At 35.4% G+C, this 18,219-nt stretch overlaps 1 protein-coding gene across 1 annotated transcript; it reads left to right on the top strand.

The window, feature by feature from the left end:
* The first annotated feature begins 216 nt into the window (after positions 1-216).
* On the top strand, positions 217-10,740 carry LOC120332130 (serine-protein kinase ATM-like). Its single transcript, XM_039399312.2, has one exon. It carries the CDS (start codon positions 1,135-1,137, stop codon positions 10,630-10,632), a length of 9,498 nt encoding a protein of 3,165 aa, XP_039255246.2. The 5' UTR covers positions 217-1,134; the 3' UTR covers positions 10,633-10,740.
* The last annotated feature ends 7,479 nt before the right edge of the window (positions 10,741-18,219 follow it).

Here is an 18,219-nt window from a genome sequence, read left to right as displayed (position 1 = left end):
TTATGGTACCCAAAATGTGTCACCAGCAGGGGCTGCTTTGTGTTTTCAATTTGCTGCCGTGGTACTCCAACTCAAAACAAGGTGCCCCGAACTCATTGCAAAATTTTTTTCTGCTTCACACTGTTTCCCTCTGTCTTGCGCTGTTTCCCTCTGTTTTCCGCTGTTTCGCGCTGTTTTGCGCTCTTTGCAATGTTTCGCGCTGTATTCAGTAAGTAGTAAGACCGCTCAACCCATGCTCCTGATTACATTGCACTAGTGTGTGTAGAATAGAACTCTACCCATATTTGCTTGTTCAAAATCACACTTGATATGTTTAACTTAAATTCATTCAATAAAACAAGTTACCCAAATAAGGGGTAGCTTGTCTGACCTGCTTTCCCACTTCTTTTTCGTTTCGATCATTTTATATTTTGCAATATAATTTCAATTTGTGCAAAATCCCATTATTTAAAAGAATGCTTCCATAATTGAAAATAGTAAATTCATGTAAATATTGTACATAGTATAAATCGTGAGAGACATTGATATATTGACACGAACCTGTTATTTTTATGCTTATTTAATATAATTGGGTGGCAACTGACCCTGATGACCCCCAAAGGTTGTATCGTTGCCCCCAGTCATATATCGAAAACTATTTTTTTGATATTTGTTCATGTGTGCATAAATTGTTTTCTCGGTTTGACAAAATGAAATAAACTCTCTCTCAAATGAACTTATTCAATACTGTACCGGTGATACGAGTAAAGTTACATAGTCGGGTGACTCGGATATTCCACAAACCCAGTACCGTGAGCTCAGTTTTTAAATTTTGATATGTCTGTATGTAGCGTCGATTATTGCAATATTCTTCAGTACCGATGACAGGATGAGTTATTTTGAGTAAACTCTGAGACCTGTAAGAAATTAATATTACAAAGGGAATTTTAATACTAGGGAGTTCAGACATTCAACGTATCGCTTCACAGTTAATCTTACATACTTGTGTACTTACAGTATTATGAATATTTAAATGTTGCATTTTTCATTGTTTCACATTCACTCATTTAAGTTGTTTTATTGTTTTTTAAATTGTGAATTTGCAGTTATTTACATACAGACATATGTATCAGTATCATGTGAAAATACAAAAATATGAGTGGAAAGTTGACTGAACTCTTCAATAATTGCTCTTTACTGGATTCATCAAAAATAACTGATCAAAACAAAGGTTTGAATGGGATTAAACTTTTTATTGAAGATTCAGAACTTGTGAGCAGATTGAATGAATCAACAGATTTCAAAAAAGGATGGAAATGGAATCAAGTATTCAAAACTGTTTATAATTATTTGGAAAAAGAATCTGGGACATTGTCCAAACAATATGAATCTTGGGCTCTTTCGACAAGAAACAATAAAATTAAAAAAGTGCAAGATGTACTTATCTTAACAAAAAGAATTCTACAAATTGCAAATGTTGACTTGGTTCGAATTAAAGTAACAGGTTTTTTAAATTTTCTTATCAATTGTTTACATTCAAATTTGTTTCGATTAAATTACGGTGTGATGATATTATCTTTAATAGATAAAGAAATTCTGGCTGAAAAAAAATACATCTGTGATTTAACGAAAGAAGTTTATGACAATCTTTTTAAGATTTGCATGCTCGAGTTGACGCAAGAAGGAAATGAAACGAAGTTTGCGTCATCTGTTTTGTTACGATCTTTAACACATGCTTTAGTTCTTCAATCAGTCCCTAGTAGTTATCACAATCTACATTCAATTTTTGTTAATGTGATAAAAGGTTTAACTAATGTAAAGACACCTACAATATGGGAGAATGTCCTTACAGCTGTGAATTTATATATAAAATGGTATGCAGTTTCTTACCGAATATCGTGTTGCCAACTTGGTGAAGATTGCATCGATACTATTATATGTATATGGATCGGAAATCTTTTACCAGAGTCCACATTAGGTCAAGTGATTGAATTTTGTTCTCGACAGATTACGTTGCATCATCCTAGGGGAAGCATAGACCCTTCTTCTTGTGCATACGCGAAAGATTATGCGACATGGCACACACAGCTGTTTTCTATTTTATTAGGAACAGAAATGCAGCTTTCAAAACAATCATGTTCTCTTTCATATAGATTGAAAACAGATAGAACTGTGGTATTTAACAAGGGATGTATTCAACTTGCTGCATCAGCATGTTCTGTCCTGTTTGACCTTCATTTGAATCAGAAATTCAAAGGTCAAAAATCAACACCCAATCAAGTTGGTGACCTTCTGTTGAACAAGATTAATTTTGATGATAAAAGTTCATTTTCAATAATATTTTCGTTTGACAAAGACAAAAAGGTAACAAATGCTGAACAGTATTGGATGGAAATTCTTTCCTGTCTACTGCAAGGAAATGAGGAGTTCTTGAATGTCACTGTTGCTTTAAAAATTGCTGCTCAATTCCAGCATCTCATTACAAAAGTAAATCTCAACATTATTGGAATTTATTGTTTAAAGTGTTTGAGTATTGTATTCAAGACTGTATCATGTCACATTCCAAAGGTCTTAAAATCCTTTGATTCTGAGTTAGCCATTATATGGAAAGATTGTTGGAATGTCGCCACCACCTTTTTATCACAAGCAACAAAATCAGTAATCAATAACACTGTTCTAGATCTTCTCACAACTCTTGTACGATTAGATGGAAAATGTAAAGCAAATTTTTTTATTGCAACAAGATGTGTAAAGAACACACAAAGCCTTTGGTCTTCTATATACTTACACATTGAACCAAATGATCATAGTTTGAAATTTGTCAAAGCTTTTATTGATACCTATGGTCTTAATTCTACCCAGGATGATAATAATTTCTTCTGCACACTCTTGCAAATGTTGACTGTCAATCCCACTTTTATGAACTGTGAACCTTACCGTGTGATGTCACAATGCGACCCACTTTGCGTATTATTATTACTTTGGATTTTGGGATATAAAGAAGAAGATTCTGACAGTTCTTCTCGTCAACAAAGTTTTACAAAATCTGAAAATTACAGTCAGACGCCTCTTCAAGATTCTCCGAAATTAATGCCCACTTTAAACATAGTTACATGCAAATCGGAAACAGATAAAATTGACACCGCTGAAATAGCCCAACTATTATTGGGCCTTTGTCAAAAAAGTATAATCTGTAATGGATGTCATGTAATCAAGTATGTGGATTCAATCTCCTCTGATACAGTCAATGATTCTTTTGTTAAGTTTCATAATCCTGAATTTGTTGCGGTTTACAAATATTTTTCTGATGATACCAGAAATGCAAAAGAAGTTGATCCATCTCAAGCGCCAGCTAATAGATCATTGCATAAACATGTGATTGAGTTTGTATTTCACATCCTGAAAACAGATTTGTATGTTATTTCATCCCGGGCTGCTGACCTTCCAAATGAAAACAATCCAAACGATTTATATAGCTTGTTAAAAGCATTTTTCACTATAGCAAATATCGCTGGGAATTTACTGAAGGAAATTTCAGTGGTCAAAGGCTTTGAACAGAATACTCAACAAATTTCTGATGCGTGGATTGCACATGTTACAGATATGATCAAAACAACATTGTGTTGTTTGAATAAATGGCCAGCATTGCAGAGTAATTCTGATTTAATGATGATGATTTTTCATGAATTTGAAAAAGTTGTTGCAATATTACAGGCCTTGCCATTTGATAATACTGACAGTGAAATCGTGTCCTGTTTTCATAGTATTTGTGAAATTGCTCTGTCAATTTTAAAATTAGGACAAACTGAGACTGGTTCATCAAACTTAAGAGGCAGATCATCATCATCATTGGATACCATGGGTGACGACTTTGACCTGACTCAATCTAGTTTATCAAGGTCAAGCATGGGTCAAAGTTCAGGTTATAAACGAAGGAGATATGGTACGGCTAGCGGAGATACAAAACCCATTTCTAAACAAATCAAACGATCAAAATATGATGATGATAATGTTCATTGCAGTTGTGACAAAACGCAATCATTGTATGCATTTTGTGATTGCAAAACCTTGTATTGTTCTGCTATGTTGTTATTATGCAAAGTGCAAAAAGTCCAAATTTCTTCTGGGTTTGTAAAAAGTGCTCTTGAACTTGTGCATGATTTGCAATTAGAAAAATTTGCAAATCTTAAACTAGTTTATTCTATGTTGAATCAATTCAGCTCTGGCTGCATAAGCTCTGCCGATTTAACTGCTGAAGCTTTGGATTTGTTTCATGATGTCTTCAGCTCTTGGTATAAAGACCAATTTGTGTGTTCAAAGTTTCTTCATCTTCTTGCTAAAGTTGTGTCAAATTGTCATCACAGTGATACGAGCGATGTGATTGAAAAAACGGTTAAAATATTGAATATTTTTTGGAAATTATCATTGAAAGGAAAGTGTTCACCATTAGTGCAAATGGGAATTGCATCATGTTTATATTTCGTATCGAGAATTCAATTGGATAAACTTACTACCAGCATCAGTGGAAGTTTAATGAAAGAAGATTTGAGTGAATTAGACTTCACAAACTTTTTCGATTGTTGTTTTGCATTGATGACATTTACATCAGCTCCCCATGACAGTGTTAAATTCCTCTGCACCTCCCTCATTGGATCACTATTTTCATCATCACAGAATCATATTGTTTATAAAACTTTGCAAAATGAAGTTCTATTATACATATTTGAGAGCTTTGAAAATAACCTTCAAAAACAGATATCAGAAAGTGATGGAAGAAATGCAGAATGTTTTACATCAATTTTGTCATCTCAGCTTCATTTAATTTTTGCCGCTTGTCCACACTCAATGCCTGACATAGAGGAGCGTTCTCATTATCTTCTATGCCTTCTAGCACAGTTCTGTAGCAAACAAAACTTTCCTTCATATGTGAAAAGGGTTTGTAAATCCCTTATAACATCATGCTTTGATAGTTTTGCAATGGAAGCTTTAAATTCCCGAATTGATAAAGACAAAATTAACTGTGAAAAACATTTGTTTAAATACAAAGCTCGGCATTTGACTGGTATAATCAAGCGTCTGGTTGCTTCAAATAAAACTAACTTATGCAATGCCGTTATTTCATTGCCTTCATTTGTTTTTGGCTATGAGAATGTACAACAGCTGTGTGTTGAGTGCAGAAAACTGATTTTTCCTATTCTTTTCCTTAAAAGCAAATCATTTCAAGAACTAGAAACTGTTGTCGAATTATTTGTTCAACCAAGCGATAGAACATCAAGACCATCTTTGAGTGGATTAGTCAAAGCTTGTACACCTGAAATATTGTCCTTATTTTTTGAAACTAAAATGAAGAAAAATACATTTACTTTCGACGAAAGAACTGTTTTGTCTTATTTTGATGATATATTTCAAACAAATGGAACTATTTTCGCTTTAGTTCAACATCATTTTGCACATATTCTTGTTGAAATTCTGATGCTAATTGACATTGATTCACAAGGAAATGCTGATTCTAATTCCTTTTTGTCTGCCATCCAATGTATTTTCGAATATTATGTCTTTCCTAATGCTAAACAACTTCAAGAAACAAGCGAAGAAAAGTTGTTGGGCGATTTGGTAAAAGCAAGTTTTGTCCGTAGATCAGACGGTTGTTTGCTCGTTCAAATATTACTCAATTTCCGTAAACATATTGATGCAGCATGGTATCCTTCGGAATTATTTCAAAAGATGAAAGTATATCAATGTTTTGTAGCTGCAGTTTTGAAAGCCGCCTATGTTCCTGATGACTTGGTATCATATTTTATAAAGGATCTGGTCTACGTGGTTAGTTTATACATGAACAAGCTTGGTGATAGATTCAAAGTATTACCAGAACTTGGAAGAATCGCCCTCACCAATGGCTCTGTGGTGTGTTCGGATTTATTTATTCTCTTGTTTGAATTCACGAAAACAACGCCGAATGGATTTGCAGCAAATTGTCTGAATCAATGGGAAATAGCAGTGCCAATTATTAGTTCACTGAGGTTGTTAAATACTTTTTCTGATAAAATACAATCTGACAATACCAACAGCGTCTTGGGTGTAGTGAAAAATTCTTTGGAGGAAAAGCTGCAGAATTTATTTTCAACAGTAAATTCAAAATTGCATTCGGATACTTTAAATAAACTATTAGCGCTCTTTGACACACCGGGTACTCCGGATATTTCTGATGCAGCTATGTGTATTGATATTGTCATCAATTCCTTTGAAATTCTAAAAGACCATGACATGTTAGATACCCCAAACCCGATTCTTGACTGTGTATTAGGTGTTTTAGCGAAAACACTGAAAGAAATGAGGATTTTTCACTCTCAAATTTCTGTATCATACTGTGAATTACAAAAAGTTATGGAGTCGTTGTTGAATTTGCCTTTTTACAAATATCCATGCACTGTGAATGTATATGACTGCATAGCAGAACTCTGTTCATTTTTACCCAAGCATCCCCCAGCAAAGCTGGTTAAAGATCCTGACTACACAAAGTCAAAATTGAGGCAAGATATTCTTCATATTTTATCAAAGAGAATCACAAGCTTTCGATATCCATTAGCAAGAGATGCAATTGATTGTCTCTATCAATTATTCCAACTGCAGGATGTTAATGACCAAATGAAGTATATAAAAGTTTTCGATTCATTTGTGGCTGATGTACTAACGCCATTTAGACTAGAATTATCAGAAAATTTACAACTTGAGTTTACTCAAAGAAATTTGGATGAAATGTTAACGTTCTTATCTCAATGCTACACATTTGATAATACCTATAAGGATTGGATTTGTAAGTTAACATCTGGTCTTGTCCGTTTTACCAAAAGTAAGATGTTTCACATTTTAACAACTGTGTGTTCTATTGATGACCAAATGTGCAGCGCAATACTTCCGTCTGTTATACATGATGTTCTTGTAAATGACCCAACAGGAAAAGCGAAGAAGTGTCTTTCTAAGTACTTGGAAAAATGTTGCAAATCTTTTTTGATTTCTCCTAAAGATAAAGCTCTTATAAAAAATGATTACAGTATGTCAATGCAGACTGTGTTGAATATACTACAATTCTTACGAACGCAAAGTATTTCTGATGTTGAAACCAATCAGAAAAGACACAGTGGAAGAGCAGGAGTTGAGAAATCAAAATCCTCATCATGGGAAAATAATTTTTGGTTGGATGTGAGCTATCTTACTGCAGCAAATGTAGCCGTTGTTTGCGGACAGCCATACAAAGCAATTCTATTCATTGAAATATGGTTAGAAAGACATACACTACAGAATACCAACCCTGATTTAAGGGTTATAGATCTAACTAGTGATATTGGTGAAAAAAATACCAGCTCTGTTGCAGAAAAAGCTGAAAGTGAAAATATTTTAGTAAAAGCATTCTCTATTATTAATGATTTAGATAGCTTGTATGGTTTACAAAAGAATTGCACCAATCATTCAAACATTACGATTCACGTTCACGAAGAAGAAAGAAATTGGATGGAGGTTTTATACTCGTACAATTCTCAGATTCCTAAGAGTTTGTTTGAAGTAAATACTTATGATAAGATTCTAACAGCTATTGAACATTCTGGATTAAATCATGTCAGCTCAACATATTTAGCTGGAATGCAGTCCCAATTAGCAAACTCTCAAAATGTGGAAGCTCGAAACTGGTTAGTGGAACGCCAATATGAAGCGGCATACAAGCTGAACCAATGGGACCACGTTCCCAAATTAGCAAGCTCGGATTTAAACAAAAAAGGTTTTCAAGAAAAGTTTTTTAATTGTCTATCATTGATGCATGATTTCGACTTTCTAACGATTTCTAATATTGATGCACTGAGGCAAGACACTCTTGCTTCCATTCCAACGTTCAAGAGCAAACTTTTTCATCTTGATCAGGAGGTTTTATCTTGTTTCGCTGAGCTTGTCTGCTTGAAAGAATTAGCCGATGTACACTATCTTCTTATGGGTGGAAAACAAAGCAGTTTCACAGATGCTCTCAGCAACTGGAATACACTCCTTATGAATAATAATTCAATCTTAGAAAGTTCTTTACATTGCAGCAATTTGATTTTATCGACCCGTTGTAATTATACTCCAGTTCTTCAATCAAAGTTTGTGGACTATGCTTCCGTGGCACAACTACACGAATTTGATGAGAAAAATCAAATGAGGCAAGTCAGTGAAATGATTCGTGAGGGTCGTACGCGAGTTGCATTACAAAAATTAACTTCCATGCGAATTAAGTTTGAAAGTGACCCTGGCAAGTCATTCAAATATCATAAAACTTTGATGGAGGAAGCTATGTTATTATGGAAAATGTGTAAAAAATCTGAAGCTCTTTCATTATCTGAAAAATTATATGATTCACTCAAGAGTAACATTGCAAACAGTGTTTCAACCTCGCGGTTTGAACTTGGATATTTGTTGGGACGGATTTTGCTTTTGAGGGGTGAATGGTTGGACTCATCTAAGATGGAACCCCCTTCGACTATCATGGAGGATTATTTCAAAAAGTCTGTTGACTTGGCGGAGCGAATAAGCAAAGGAAAAATATCGTTTTCAATCAGTGAAAATGAAGTTCAATCTTTATGTATTTCTGGCTACAGATCTTTAGCGAAGTACGCTGATAACCAGTACATTGAGGTGATAACTTATATGAAATCAAATGAGTTTGAACATAAAAGAAACTTGGTAAGAGAAGCGAAACAGGAGCTGGAGAAGGCACAATCAAAAAACGCACCTCAAAATCAAAAATATCTAATTTTACTTCAGAAAAATTTCAAAATGGACCACAAAGTGTTTAATGATATTATTGAGAAGAAAGAAAAGTTTTTGCTTTGTGCTCTTGAGAATTATGTCAAATGTTTGTCTCTTTCAGATTGTGATGACATTTTAATGTACAGAGTGTGTTCTCTGTGGTTCGCAAATACAACCATACAATCTATACCGGGACTAATGGATTGCGCTTGCAAGCAAATAAAAACATACAAATTTGTGCAACTGTCTTATCAACTTGCTGCTCGACTAGATGCTGAATCGTCGGACACAAACTTCCAAAGCTCTTTGCAACATCTTTTACACAGAATGGCACTTGATCACCCGCATCATGTTTTGCCAGTTATTATGGCATTGTCAAATGCTTACAGGGATTCAGAAGTAATTAAGCCTAACTCAAAGAAACTGAAAACTCAAAATTCAACAAGTATCGCTGCCAAGGGACTTATTTCACAAGTGAAGTCAACGAATCCTGTTCTTGTAGAATCGTTAGCAAATATATCGGATGCTTATATTCAACTTGCTAATTATGATGCCTCGCGTTGGTCCAAAATGTCATCTGTTCCGGTTAGTTTTGATAAATCGTTACTCATTTCTAAGTATTGCACAACAGGTAAAAATGATGCATATGCTTCATTAGCAATTCCAACTGTCGAATTACCTATAGAAAAAAGTTGCAACTATGAGGGGATGTCTAATTTTGTTTCGCTCAGATGTTTCAAGCCATATTTTTCATTGTGCGGTGGCATAAATTTGCCTAAAATTGTGGTTGCAATCGGATCTGATGGCAGAGAGCGAAAACATCTAGTCAAAGGAAGAGATGATTTACGTCAAGATGCTGTAATGCAGCAGGTTTTCAAAGTTGTCAACACCTTACTCGTAACTGAAAAAAGGACAAAAAATCAACTTCAACTTCGCACATACAAAGTTATACCTTTGTCACAACGAAGTGGTTTGGTGGAATGGTGTGAACGTACAATTCCTATCGGAACTTATTTGATTGGTACGCCATCTCAGAAAGACTATGGGGCACACCATAAGTATAGACCAAATAATAGCCTGAGTCTTGAATGCAGAAGGAAACTTTCGGCTGCTAGTGGAAAACCTATACACCAGAAATTAGAGGTATTCAAAGACATTTGTAAAAATTTCAAACCAGTTTTCAGGCATTTTTTCTATGAAAATTTCATTGACCCATTACATTGGTACGAAAGAAGAACAGCTTATTGCAGAAGTGTTGCAACATCATCTGTAGTCGGATACATATTGGGATTGGGAGACAGGCATGTTCAGAACATTCTTATTGACCAATCAACTGGTGAGGTGATTCATATAGACCTTGGTGTTGCCTTCGAGCAAGGACGTTGTTTACCAACGCCAGAAATGGTTCCTTTTCGTCTCACTCGTGATATGGTCGATGGATTTGGCTCATCTGGGGTGGAAGGATCTTTTCGGAGAAATTGTGAAAGAACAATGAATGTCTTACGAAACTCTGTTGAAACTATTTCAACAATTGTGGAAGTTCTATTACACGATCCTCTTCATGATTGGATGATGACATCTGGAAAAGCAATGCAGATTCAAAAAACTGCTCATGGAAATCAAGAAAGTGAAATGACCAGTTCAATACTAAATGCTTCAACTGTGGCAGAATTACTAAATGATAATTTAAACACGACAACTGCTGTAAACAGAAGTTCCTTAGCAGGAAGAGCTCTTCTTAGAGTTCAAGAAAAACTTCGTGGTTTGGAATCTGGTGCTGTGTTAAGTGTTGAAGGACAAATCAATCTATTGATTCAACAAGCTACAGACTTTGAGAGGTTATGTGCAATGTTTGCAGGGTGGCAGCCATATATATAATTGAATGCAGATACAAGATGTTAGGTACAAGAGTTATTAAGATGGTATTGCCCATATAAATTGGAACAACACCCTTCCGATGGTAAATATGGGTCCAATGCTCGCACTGGCACCACTAAAGGGAAAATATAATGAAAAAAAAAATAATGCAGATTACAAGATCTGTGGCAACATTTTTGCAGATATTATGTCATTACCATTTATTATATTCAAAGTATCAGCGGACCGTATATGTTTATACAATAGTTAATTTTGTCTGAAATTCAGTGACCACCAAATATTTCCACTCAATAATGTATTATTTCATTCAATTTCATTGTACCAATTCACCTTATCACTGTTTCAATTAAAATCTGTAGTGGAGTAGTATTTAAAAATTTTTCTATTCCGAAATTTTTGTTCAAGTCAAAAAAATTTTGTCAGTTCCAAAATAGCAAGTGTTTCCTTTAACAATTCTTCTTAGTTATGGTGCTTGTATATCCAATCATCATCGACTTGTCAGCAATATTTTATGACTATTTTTCCTAATTTATGTGCCTCAAAAGTTCCATGCATTTTCTTTGAACATTTTTTTGTTGCTTTTTAACATGGATTTCATGACTTTAAAATGATTTGTTGGTGCCTTTTACCAATCTTTGGTGCTTATCATTGTAAAGCATTAGTTTTTTCTGAATTCAATTAAAAAAAATAAATTCTTCATAGACAGTTTCTATTTTAAAAAATACATGAGAAGGAATAATTGAAGTGACTATTTTTATGTTATTATTTTTCTCCTTGCAAGGGATTCATGTCGAGTTTTATAGAAGTCAGTCGAGAAAAACGATCTATTTGGATATGGTCACTAATTATTATGGTTTCTGCTCCGGTTGTACTTGAATGAAGTGCTGCGCTGGCTTAAGCTAAAAATGAAAGTATTACTCTGAGAGTGAAACTGCCAATTTCTAGAGCAGGAATATTGTTGGCTGAGAACTGAAACATTGCAGAAAGCACGCATGGTTCCGTATGTTCAGACGAATGGTGGCCGCTTTGAATAAAATAGGATTTGTATTTTACATGATCATCCCGCAGAGCAAAGCCGATGAGACAGCTTAATCATATAGCCAACTACGGCGTGCCCTCCAGTTACCCTTCTTGTGGAGAATGGGACTAGTTAGTTAGATATTTGTTTGTGATGCACGGAACGGGCGACGAGGGGTCATCTCGCACGTAATTATCCACCCAATCCCTCCCCGTATGGGTCACGGTTCCGCCACCATCAAGTCTATGCATATGATACAAATATCCGGCTGACCAATCCAATTCACGAAATAGCATTGTATCTGGACGAAAGGCCGTGGTTGACCATATGACTGAGCCGTATTATCGGCGTTCCTTTCTTTTGGGATAAATACCGGTAAATACAGTAATTCCTATATGTTAAAAACCGTGACCCGTCGCAGAGCAGTTCCTGTTACCCAGTAGTTGGCTGATTTGTGGGCTAAATGCGACCCGCGAACAAATTTTCGTCGCTGTCGAACGCCCTCACTTCTAATGCATAGAACAAAAATTTATTATTATCTACGCACTGATCTGATGTATTATATAATATATATCGTAACAATGGCTGTTGTGCGGCGTTTGCCGCGTAGTAAATAGCGATAGCACAAGTCAGCTGCATGTCGTTTACTTGTCAATTGTAATTATCACGAAAATTGGAGTTGCGGACGCATCATAATAAGTTTAATGTGGAAATTGTTTAATATGGCCCACACGCTACTGTCAATTGTCAAGATTCATTGTTGTCAGAATTAGACCGATGTTGTATACTCACAATAAACTTCAACTAAATATTCATCAGCGGGAAGAACGGCCTCTATTATACAGTAAGATTCAGCACGATATAATTACCCAGCCAAATATACAGAAGTCTCGGACGAAAAAGCCAGTGACAAGCGTATTCGCGCTGCACGTCACTTCTCAATTATTGCGTCACAATCACTCTATGGGAGTCGACGTAAACAATTCATCACAACCATACTACAACATCGATGTGCATAATTGGTCCAGTAGTACTAGCGTTACCATACGCCCCGGTTTAGTCGTGACCAATGACAGTCCCGATCTTAGCAAGTTGTCCCGCCGTCTCGGCCGATAGACCAAAATGTCCCGGTTCTGCAGTATGACAATATTTTTTTTATTTGATATCCATACGGAGGTTTTTTTAACGAAGGCAGCCGATTTATCACTGATTTGCAACTCACTTCACTAGTTTAGATAGAGAAATTGTTATGTCTTAGAGATGATAAGTGTGAACTAAGTTAGTTATGATAAGTGTGAACCATGCGTTAATTTACCACCCAACTGTGCTGTCGTTGAATCATCAAAATGCCGAAAACAAAATGCAAGTTTTTTTAACGAGTTGAAGAGCGTTTTCCATTATTTGACTCAAAGACCAATGGCAATAGAGCATATTTTAATAAGATTCACAGCTAATTATGATACCCGTAGTCTACCCACAAAGGTATATATAGAAAAAGTTTATTACTAAGCTTCGGAATCGAAGATTGGCTTGCCCAATCCGCACTATCCCTATAGCGGTTTTAAATATAAGTATATGAGGTATCTCATAAATAAATATTAATAAATCTAGAGATAACTTCTCTGTGTTGTCTTTTTTACATTTCAATACCCATTTCACTCGTGATTTGCATCTTTATCTTTGCAAATTTAATCTATTAAGTCAGCTCTTTTCTATATCGGACATTCTATTTTTCTCATGATCTGATAGATTTACAGTTCAAGAGTAATTTCAATGCATGTAACATCAACAGTTTCCATTCTAAGCCAGCTATTGACTATTCAGCATTTGTACTTTTTGACATGATATGAAGTAGTTACCATAAACCCATACAATGTTACCTGATTAAATTGACGGCAATTCCCTGATTACTCATCCTTGATTTTAATTTATGCAATTTTGTCCAGTGGAAATCATCTAGCTAGACCCAGTAATAGTGTGTGGTTTTATAGTAAATGGTGGTATCAAAAATTGTACTACTGTCATTCAAAATGAAATTCACTATATCACATTGCATGTATATTATATCATAATTCAATATCTGTTCAGTTCAGCAGATATCTGGATGAAATTTTGCCATTATATGTAACCTGTGTTTAGGTTTTCTTTATTGCATTTTAATGTGACTATGGTAGTTCTGCACATAAAAATGTATAGCATATTGAACTTTTATTTGAGTTCTCATGTCTAGAGTTTACATAATTTTTTATTTATATAGGCCAGCGTTTCCCAAAATGTGTTCCGCGGAACACTAGTGTTCCGCGAGCATCTTCGAAGTGTTCCGTGGAAAAGGAATCAAAAATACGTCTAAAATGGTCGCCATGGCGATCTATCTATGGAACGTGAAGTTGTCGCCCAATTGACCTGACCGTTCGATATCGCGTCACATTCGGCCTAAAGTGGACTAACTATAGGGTGGGGTAGTGGTATTTTCATAAACCTTCAACCTAACTTGTTGACTGTTAAGTTCATTATCAAGTTTACTGCAATGCTATTAATTTTGCTATAGGCAAACAAGTAGGTCTAAACTCTAAAGAATAAAGGCAAAAGATCAACTCTTCTTCCTCCATCTCTGCCTGATGGTTTTACATTAAAATGTTGAAAAATTACTCATTTTCGCTAAACTCTATTTAGTAGATAAATAAACGGCAGGTCTGCAGCTCGCGAAATTGCGGCGGGTACTTCTATCTCCATTAGACGTAACTTTAGAGGCAAACACTACGCATTGGAAGGAAACGACATAGAATGGTAGACTAAATGCATTGATTCTTGCACACAGCATTTATATAGAAATAAAACATTTATACTAAATGCATTATGTAAAATATTCAATCATATTTTAGGTATGTTTAACACAATTCTGTTAGTTTTTGCGGTGCATTCAGCAACTCGCCACGAGAACCCATTGGGAATCAGTTTACATCACACCGGTTTTCTTTATCATTTTTACCCTTTCATTTTTTGGTGTTCCGCAAGGCGAGATAAAAAGTGTAAGTGTTTCGTGGACAAAAAAGTTTCGGAAACGCTGATATAGACTATTACTAGACTTGCTGTGGGAATTTTTCTATTGTTTACAATTTCTCGCAATTCCACTACATTAGCTTATCAAATATTGACTTGAATTGCATTTGTCTCACAAGTTATGTAAATCATTATTAATATATTATTGTTAAAAATAGTTCATGTAATATTGCATATTACTGTTTCTTAAATGACATGCAGACATTTCTCAACCACGATATTTACAGTTACCCTTTATATGTTACTAGTACTTTTACGAAAATAGGTACGGTATATTGGCTCTTATTCTCCTGAATTTATTGTTTAGTTCTGGCCTATAAAATTAAACAATTTATGCTGTAGGTTGAAGGCGTGCGTTCATGCAGGGATGGTTATGTGCGAGAGGATTGCTGGACTCCTCGCCGTCGTTGGGTGGTTCACGTAACCGCTGGTCGGTTACGGCTTCCTCCACCACCAAGTCCATGCTTCCGAAAACAAACAATATAACTAATCCCATACCCGACTTGGAATGGTAACCGGACGAGAGGCCGTGGTTCGCCATATGGGAAAGCCGTCTTATCGGCTTTCCTCTCCCCCGGGAAAAATATGTAAATCCTATCCTACCCAATACAGTATGTTGATATAAATTGCTGAATTGCATTTTCTGTGTTAAATCAAACTTGGATTAAACATCTCAAATTATCATTATTGTATATGTTGATATGAATTGCTGCATTCTATTTTCTATGTTAAACCAAAACTTGCATTTATATTATTAATCCAATCTAAAGGATTTATATCCCATATCATTATTATTGTATATGTTGGTATGAATTGCTGCATCCAATTTTCTGTGTTCAAACTTGCGTATACGTCTCAAATCATTATTATTGCATATACTGATAAAAAAAATGCTACATTCTCTTCCTACGTTGAGTCCATACGAATCTGGGACATCTGCCCCTATATGTGGGCAATATGGATTATAAAAATTGATAAGGGACTGAACAATAATGAAAAATCTTTCACAACTATTCAGATTCTGGAATATGATATTTTGTATAGTGGAGATAATCTAGACCAGTGATTCCCAAAGTGGGCGATATCGCCCCCCGGTGGGCGAAAACGATACAGAGGGGGGCGAAATAGTCGAAGGGGGCGATAGGGGGGCGATTTCGCGAAAACTGTTTTGGCTCGTGCACTTGATTACTCTACTCTGCTGCTTTCGTAGGTTTGAATCACGTGGGCGATGTCACACGCGAAAGGATTGCTGAACTCGTCTTCGCAGTAAAGTACGGTAGTTTGCGTATCCCAGTAGTCGGGAAATCTGTAGTAATCTGGCCCGGGACGCTTCACTAAATGGACCTTTCCCCGACCTTTGACCCCGGAAAATTCTTTCCATACTTTACCATTCTAAAATTTTCGGTGCTTATTTTAAGAGTGGTTTCGCGAGTTGTTGCCTATAAAATACAGTTTTTGTTTCAAATTATCATTCTAATTCATACCATTCAACAATCTGTTTCTTAAAAATACCGGTGAAGAATTTTAGCCTAGTCTATCACAGCTATTTCTACACTATTTTTTGATTACTGTAATTAAACTGGAACTCCTAGTAGGACAGGGTGATCATTGATTTACTTTATGCAAATTTCCGAAAAACAACTAAAAACTAACGAATATAATTCAAAATCGCGAAAATGAGGTAATGTTCACGACCACGCCTGAAAGTCTGTCTGAGTGAGGAATGTGCCTGAGTGGATGCGAAAGGGGGCATTGTTACGTTTAATTTTGCACCTTGCTGATTGGCCAATGTCACGAAGTAAACAAGGAAGTCTATGCCAGGGGATACATCCAAACGGCGGTTTTAACGATGAATTAATTTTATTTATTATCCACGCTCGAGGAGTAAATTACATTTTTTACGTAACAGAATTTATCGTGAGACACGTTTAAATTAAATTTTATTATATCCTAAAAATTATATTGAACAGCTAATCGTTTAACGAGCCTACAATTTAATTATAATTAGACAAATGGAAACACGCAGAAAAGTTGATGCTGGCTGAATGCTGGGGTTCAATAGCGCAATAAATATTCGAATATATTGCAATATTCTATTCGAGAGATTCACCAATGCATAATTTTTGTAAGAATGTATCTTCCTAAAAAGAAAATCTTTATCAAAATTTCACAAACCATGCGAAAATATTCACTTCGATGTTTGGAAGTACATATTTGTGCGAACAAATAATCTCGAAAATGAACATTACAAAGAACTAGCAAAAAAATTGGATTAGTGATCTTCCAATCTTGTCGTCGTGATGCTACCAAGCGTGATGCAACAACAAGACAGTTTCACATTGAATGTCATTGTGATAATTTTTCAATAAGACGACTGAGTGGAGTTCACAAATTGTCGCAGTTTTCGCACGATGTTCCGTTTTTAACTTCCAAAAAATATATGCGATCCGCAAAAAAATAACAACCCTAAATTTTGTCCCGCGAGCGACAAAAAATTTGCCGACCCCTGGGCCACTCGAGTCCGCGAATCCAAAAACAAATGGCTGATTATTTCTATGGACTGTTGATCGATCAGACTGGAGGACGTGGTAGGATGAGAAATCGGGAATGAATTTTACCGAAGACCGTTATATATCATTTATTTTGGTGAAGGTCATCAGGCTGTAGGAATGAATGAGATGTACGAAAATCATCATTATAAGTTTTATAAAAGTACAAGGCGGTTTTTGAGGAGGTAGAACCCTGGATTCTTCCATTCCCGACCTCTGATATGGTGAAAGAGAGGTTTTCAGCCGTGCTGCTATTGCTATCAAAACAACGAAATCGCCTTTCCATCAGTAAACAGGGTAACTTTAGATATAATAAAAAACTCGCTGAAGAACACCAAGCTAATCCATCTCATCAAAAATCACTATAAAATATGATTTGTCTTCTTATTTGGTCTGTAATATATTCGTTTCAGACTTTCAATTTTTTTTTGCAGTGCCGGGGGGCGATGAAGTTTTATAAAGTACTGTAGGAGGGCGATGGTACAAAAAGTTTGGGAACCACCGATCTAGACTTTGTATTATTCCAAGTGTATATAATAAGTGGTGTCACCTAACATTGTACTTCTGTCATTCAAATTGAAACTCATTATTACAAATTGTATGTCTATTATATCATATTTTCATATTTGATCGAACGGGTCCTATCCTAGGTATATTAACATATATAATATGTATAGTATATTGCAGCTTATACTCTCCTTTTGAGCATACATGTCTTGAGTACTTCCTGTATATATTACACAACTCGTTCTGGCCTACTGTGGTTCTAGACATCATTGAATAATTTCCTCCTGGTCTCATTCCACCATTATGGTTGTGGAATACTACCAACTCAATGGTACATCCTGTTAAAATGTGAAAATTTTTCGCATCTGTAGACAGTGGCTTCTCAAATCATAGTGTCTGATATAAATCAACTATTTACTCAATAAAATATAATAAAACCTAATTATATGTCAA

This window comes from Styela clava, chromosome 13 (genome assembly GCF_964204865.1).
Source record: "Styela clava chromosome 13, kaStyClav1.hap1.2, whole genome shotgun sequence".
NCBI classification, from domain to species: domain Eukaryota; kingdom Metazoa; phylum Chordata; class Ascidiacea; order Stolidobranchia; family Styelidae; genus Styela; species Styela clava.
This window is presented reverse-complemented; position numbering and strand designations above follow the sequence as displayed.

Excerpts from the sequence above, each read along its gene's own strand:
- LOC120332130 (XM_039399312.2), top strand. The coding sequence starts at position 1,135 with ATGAGTGGAAAGTTGACTGAACTCTTCAATAATTGCTCTTTACTGGAT.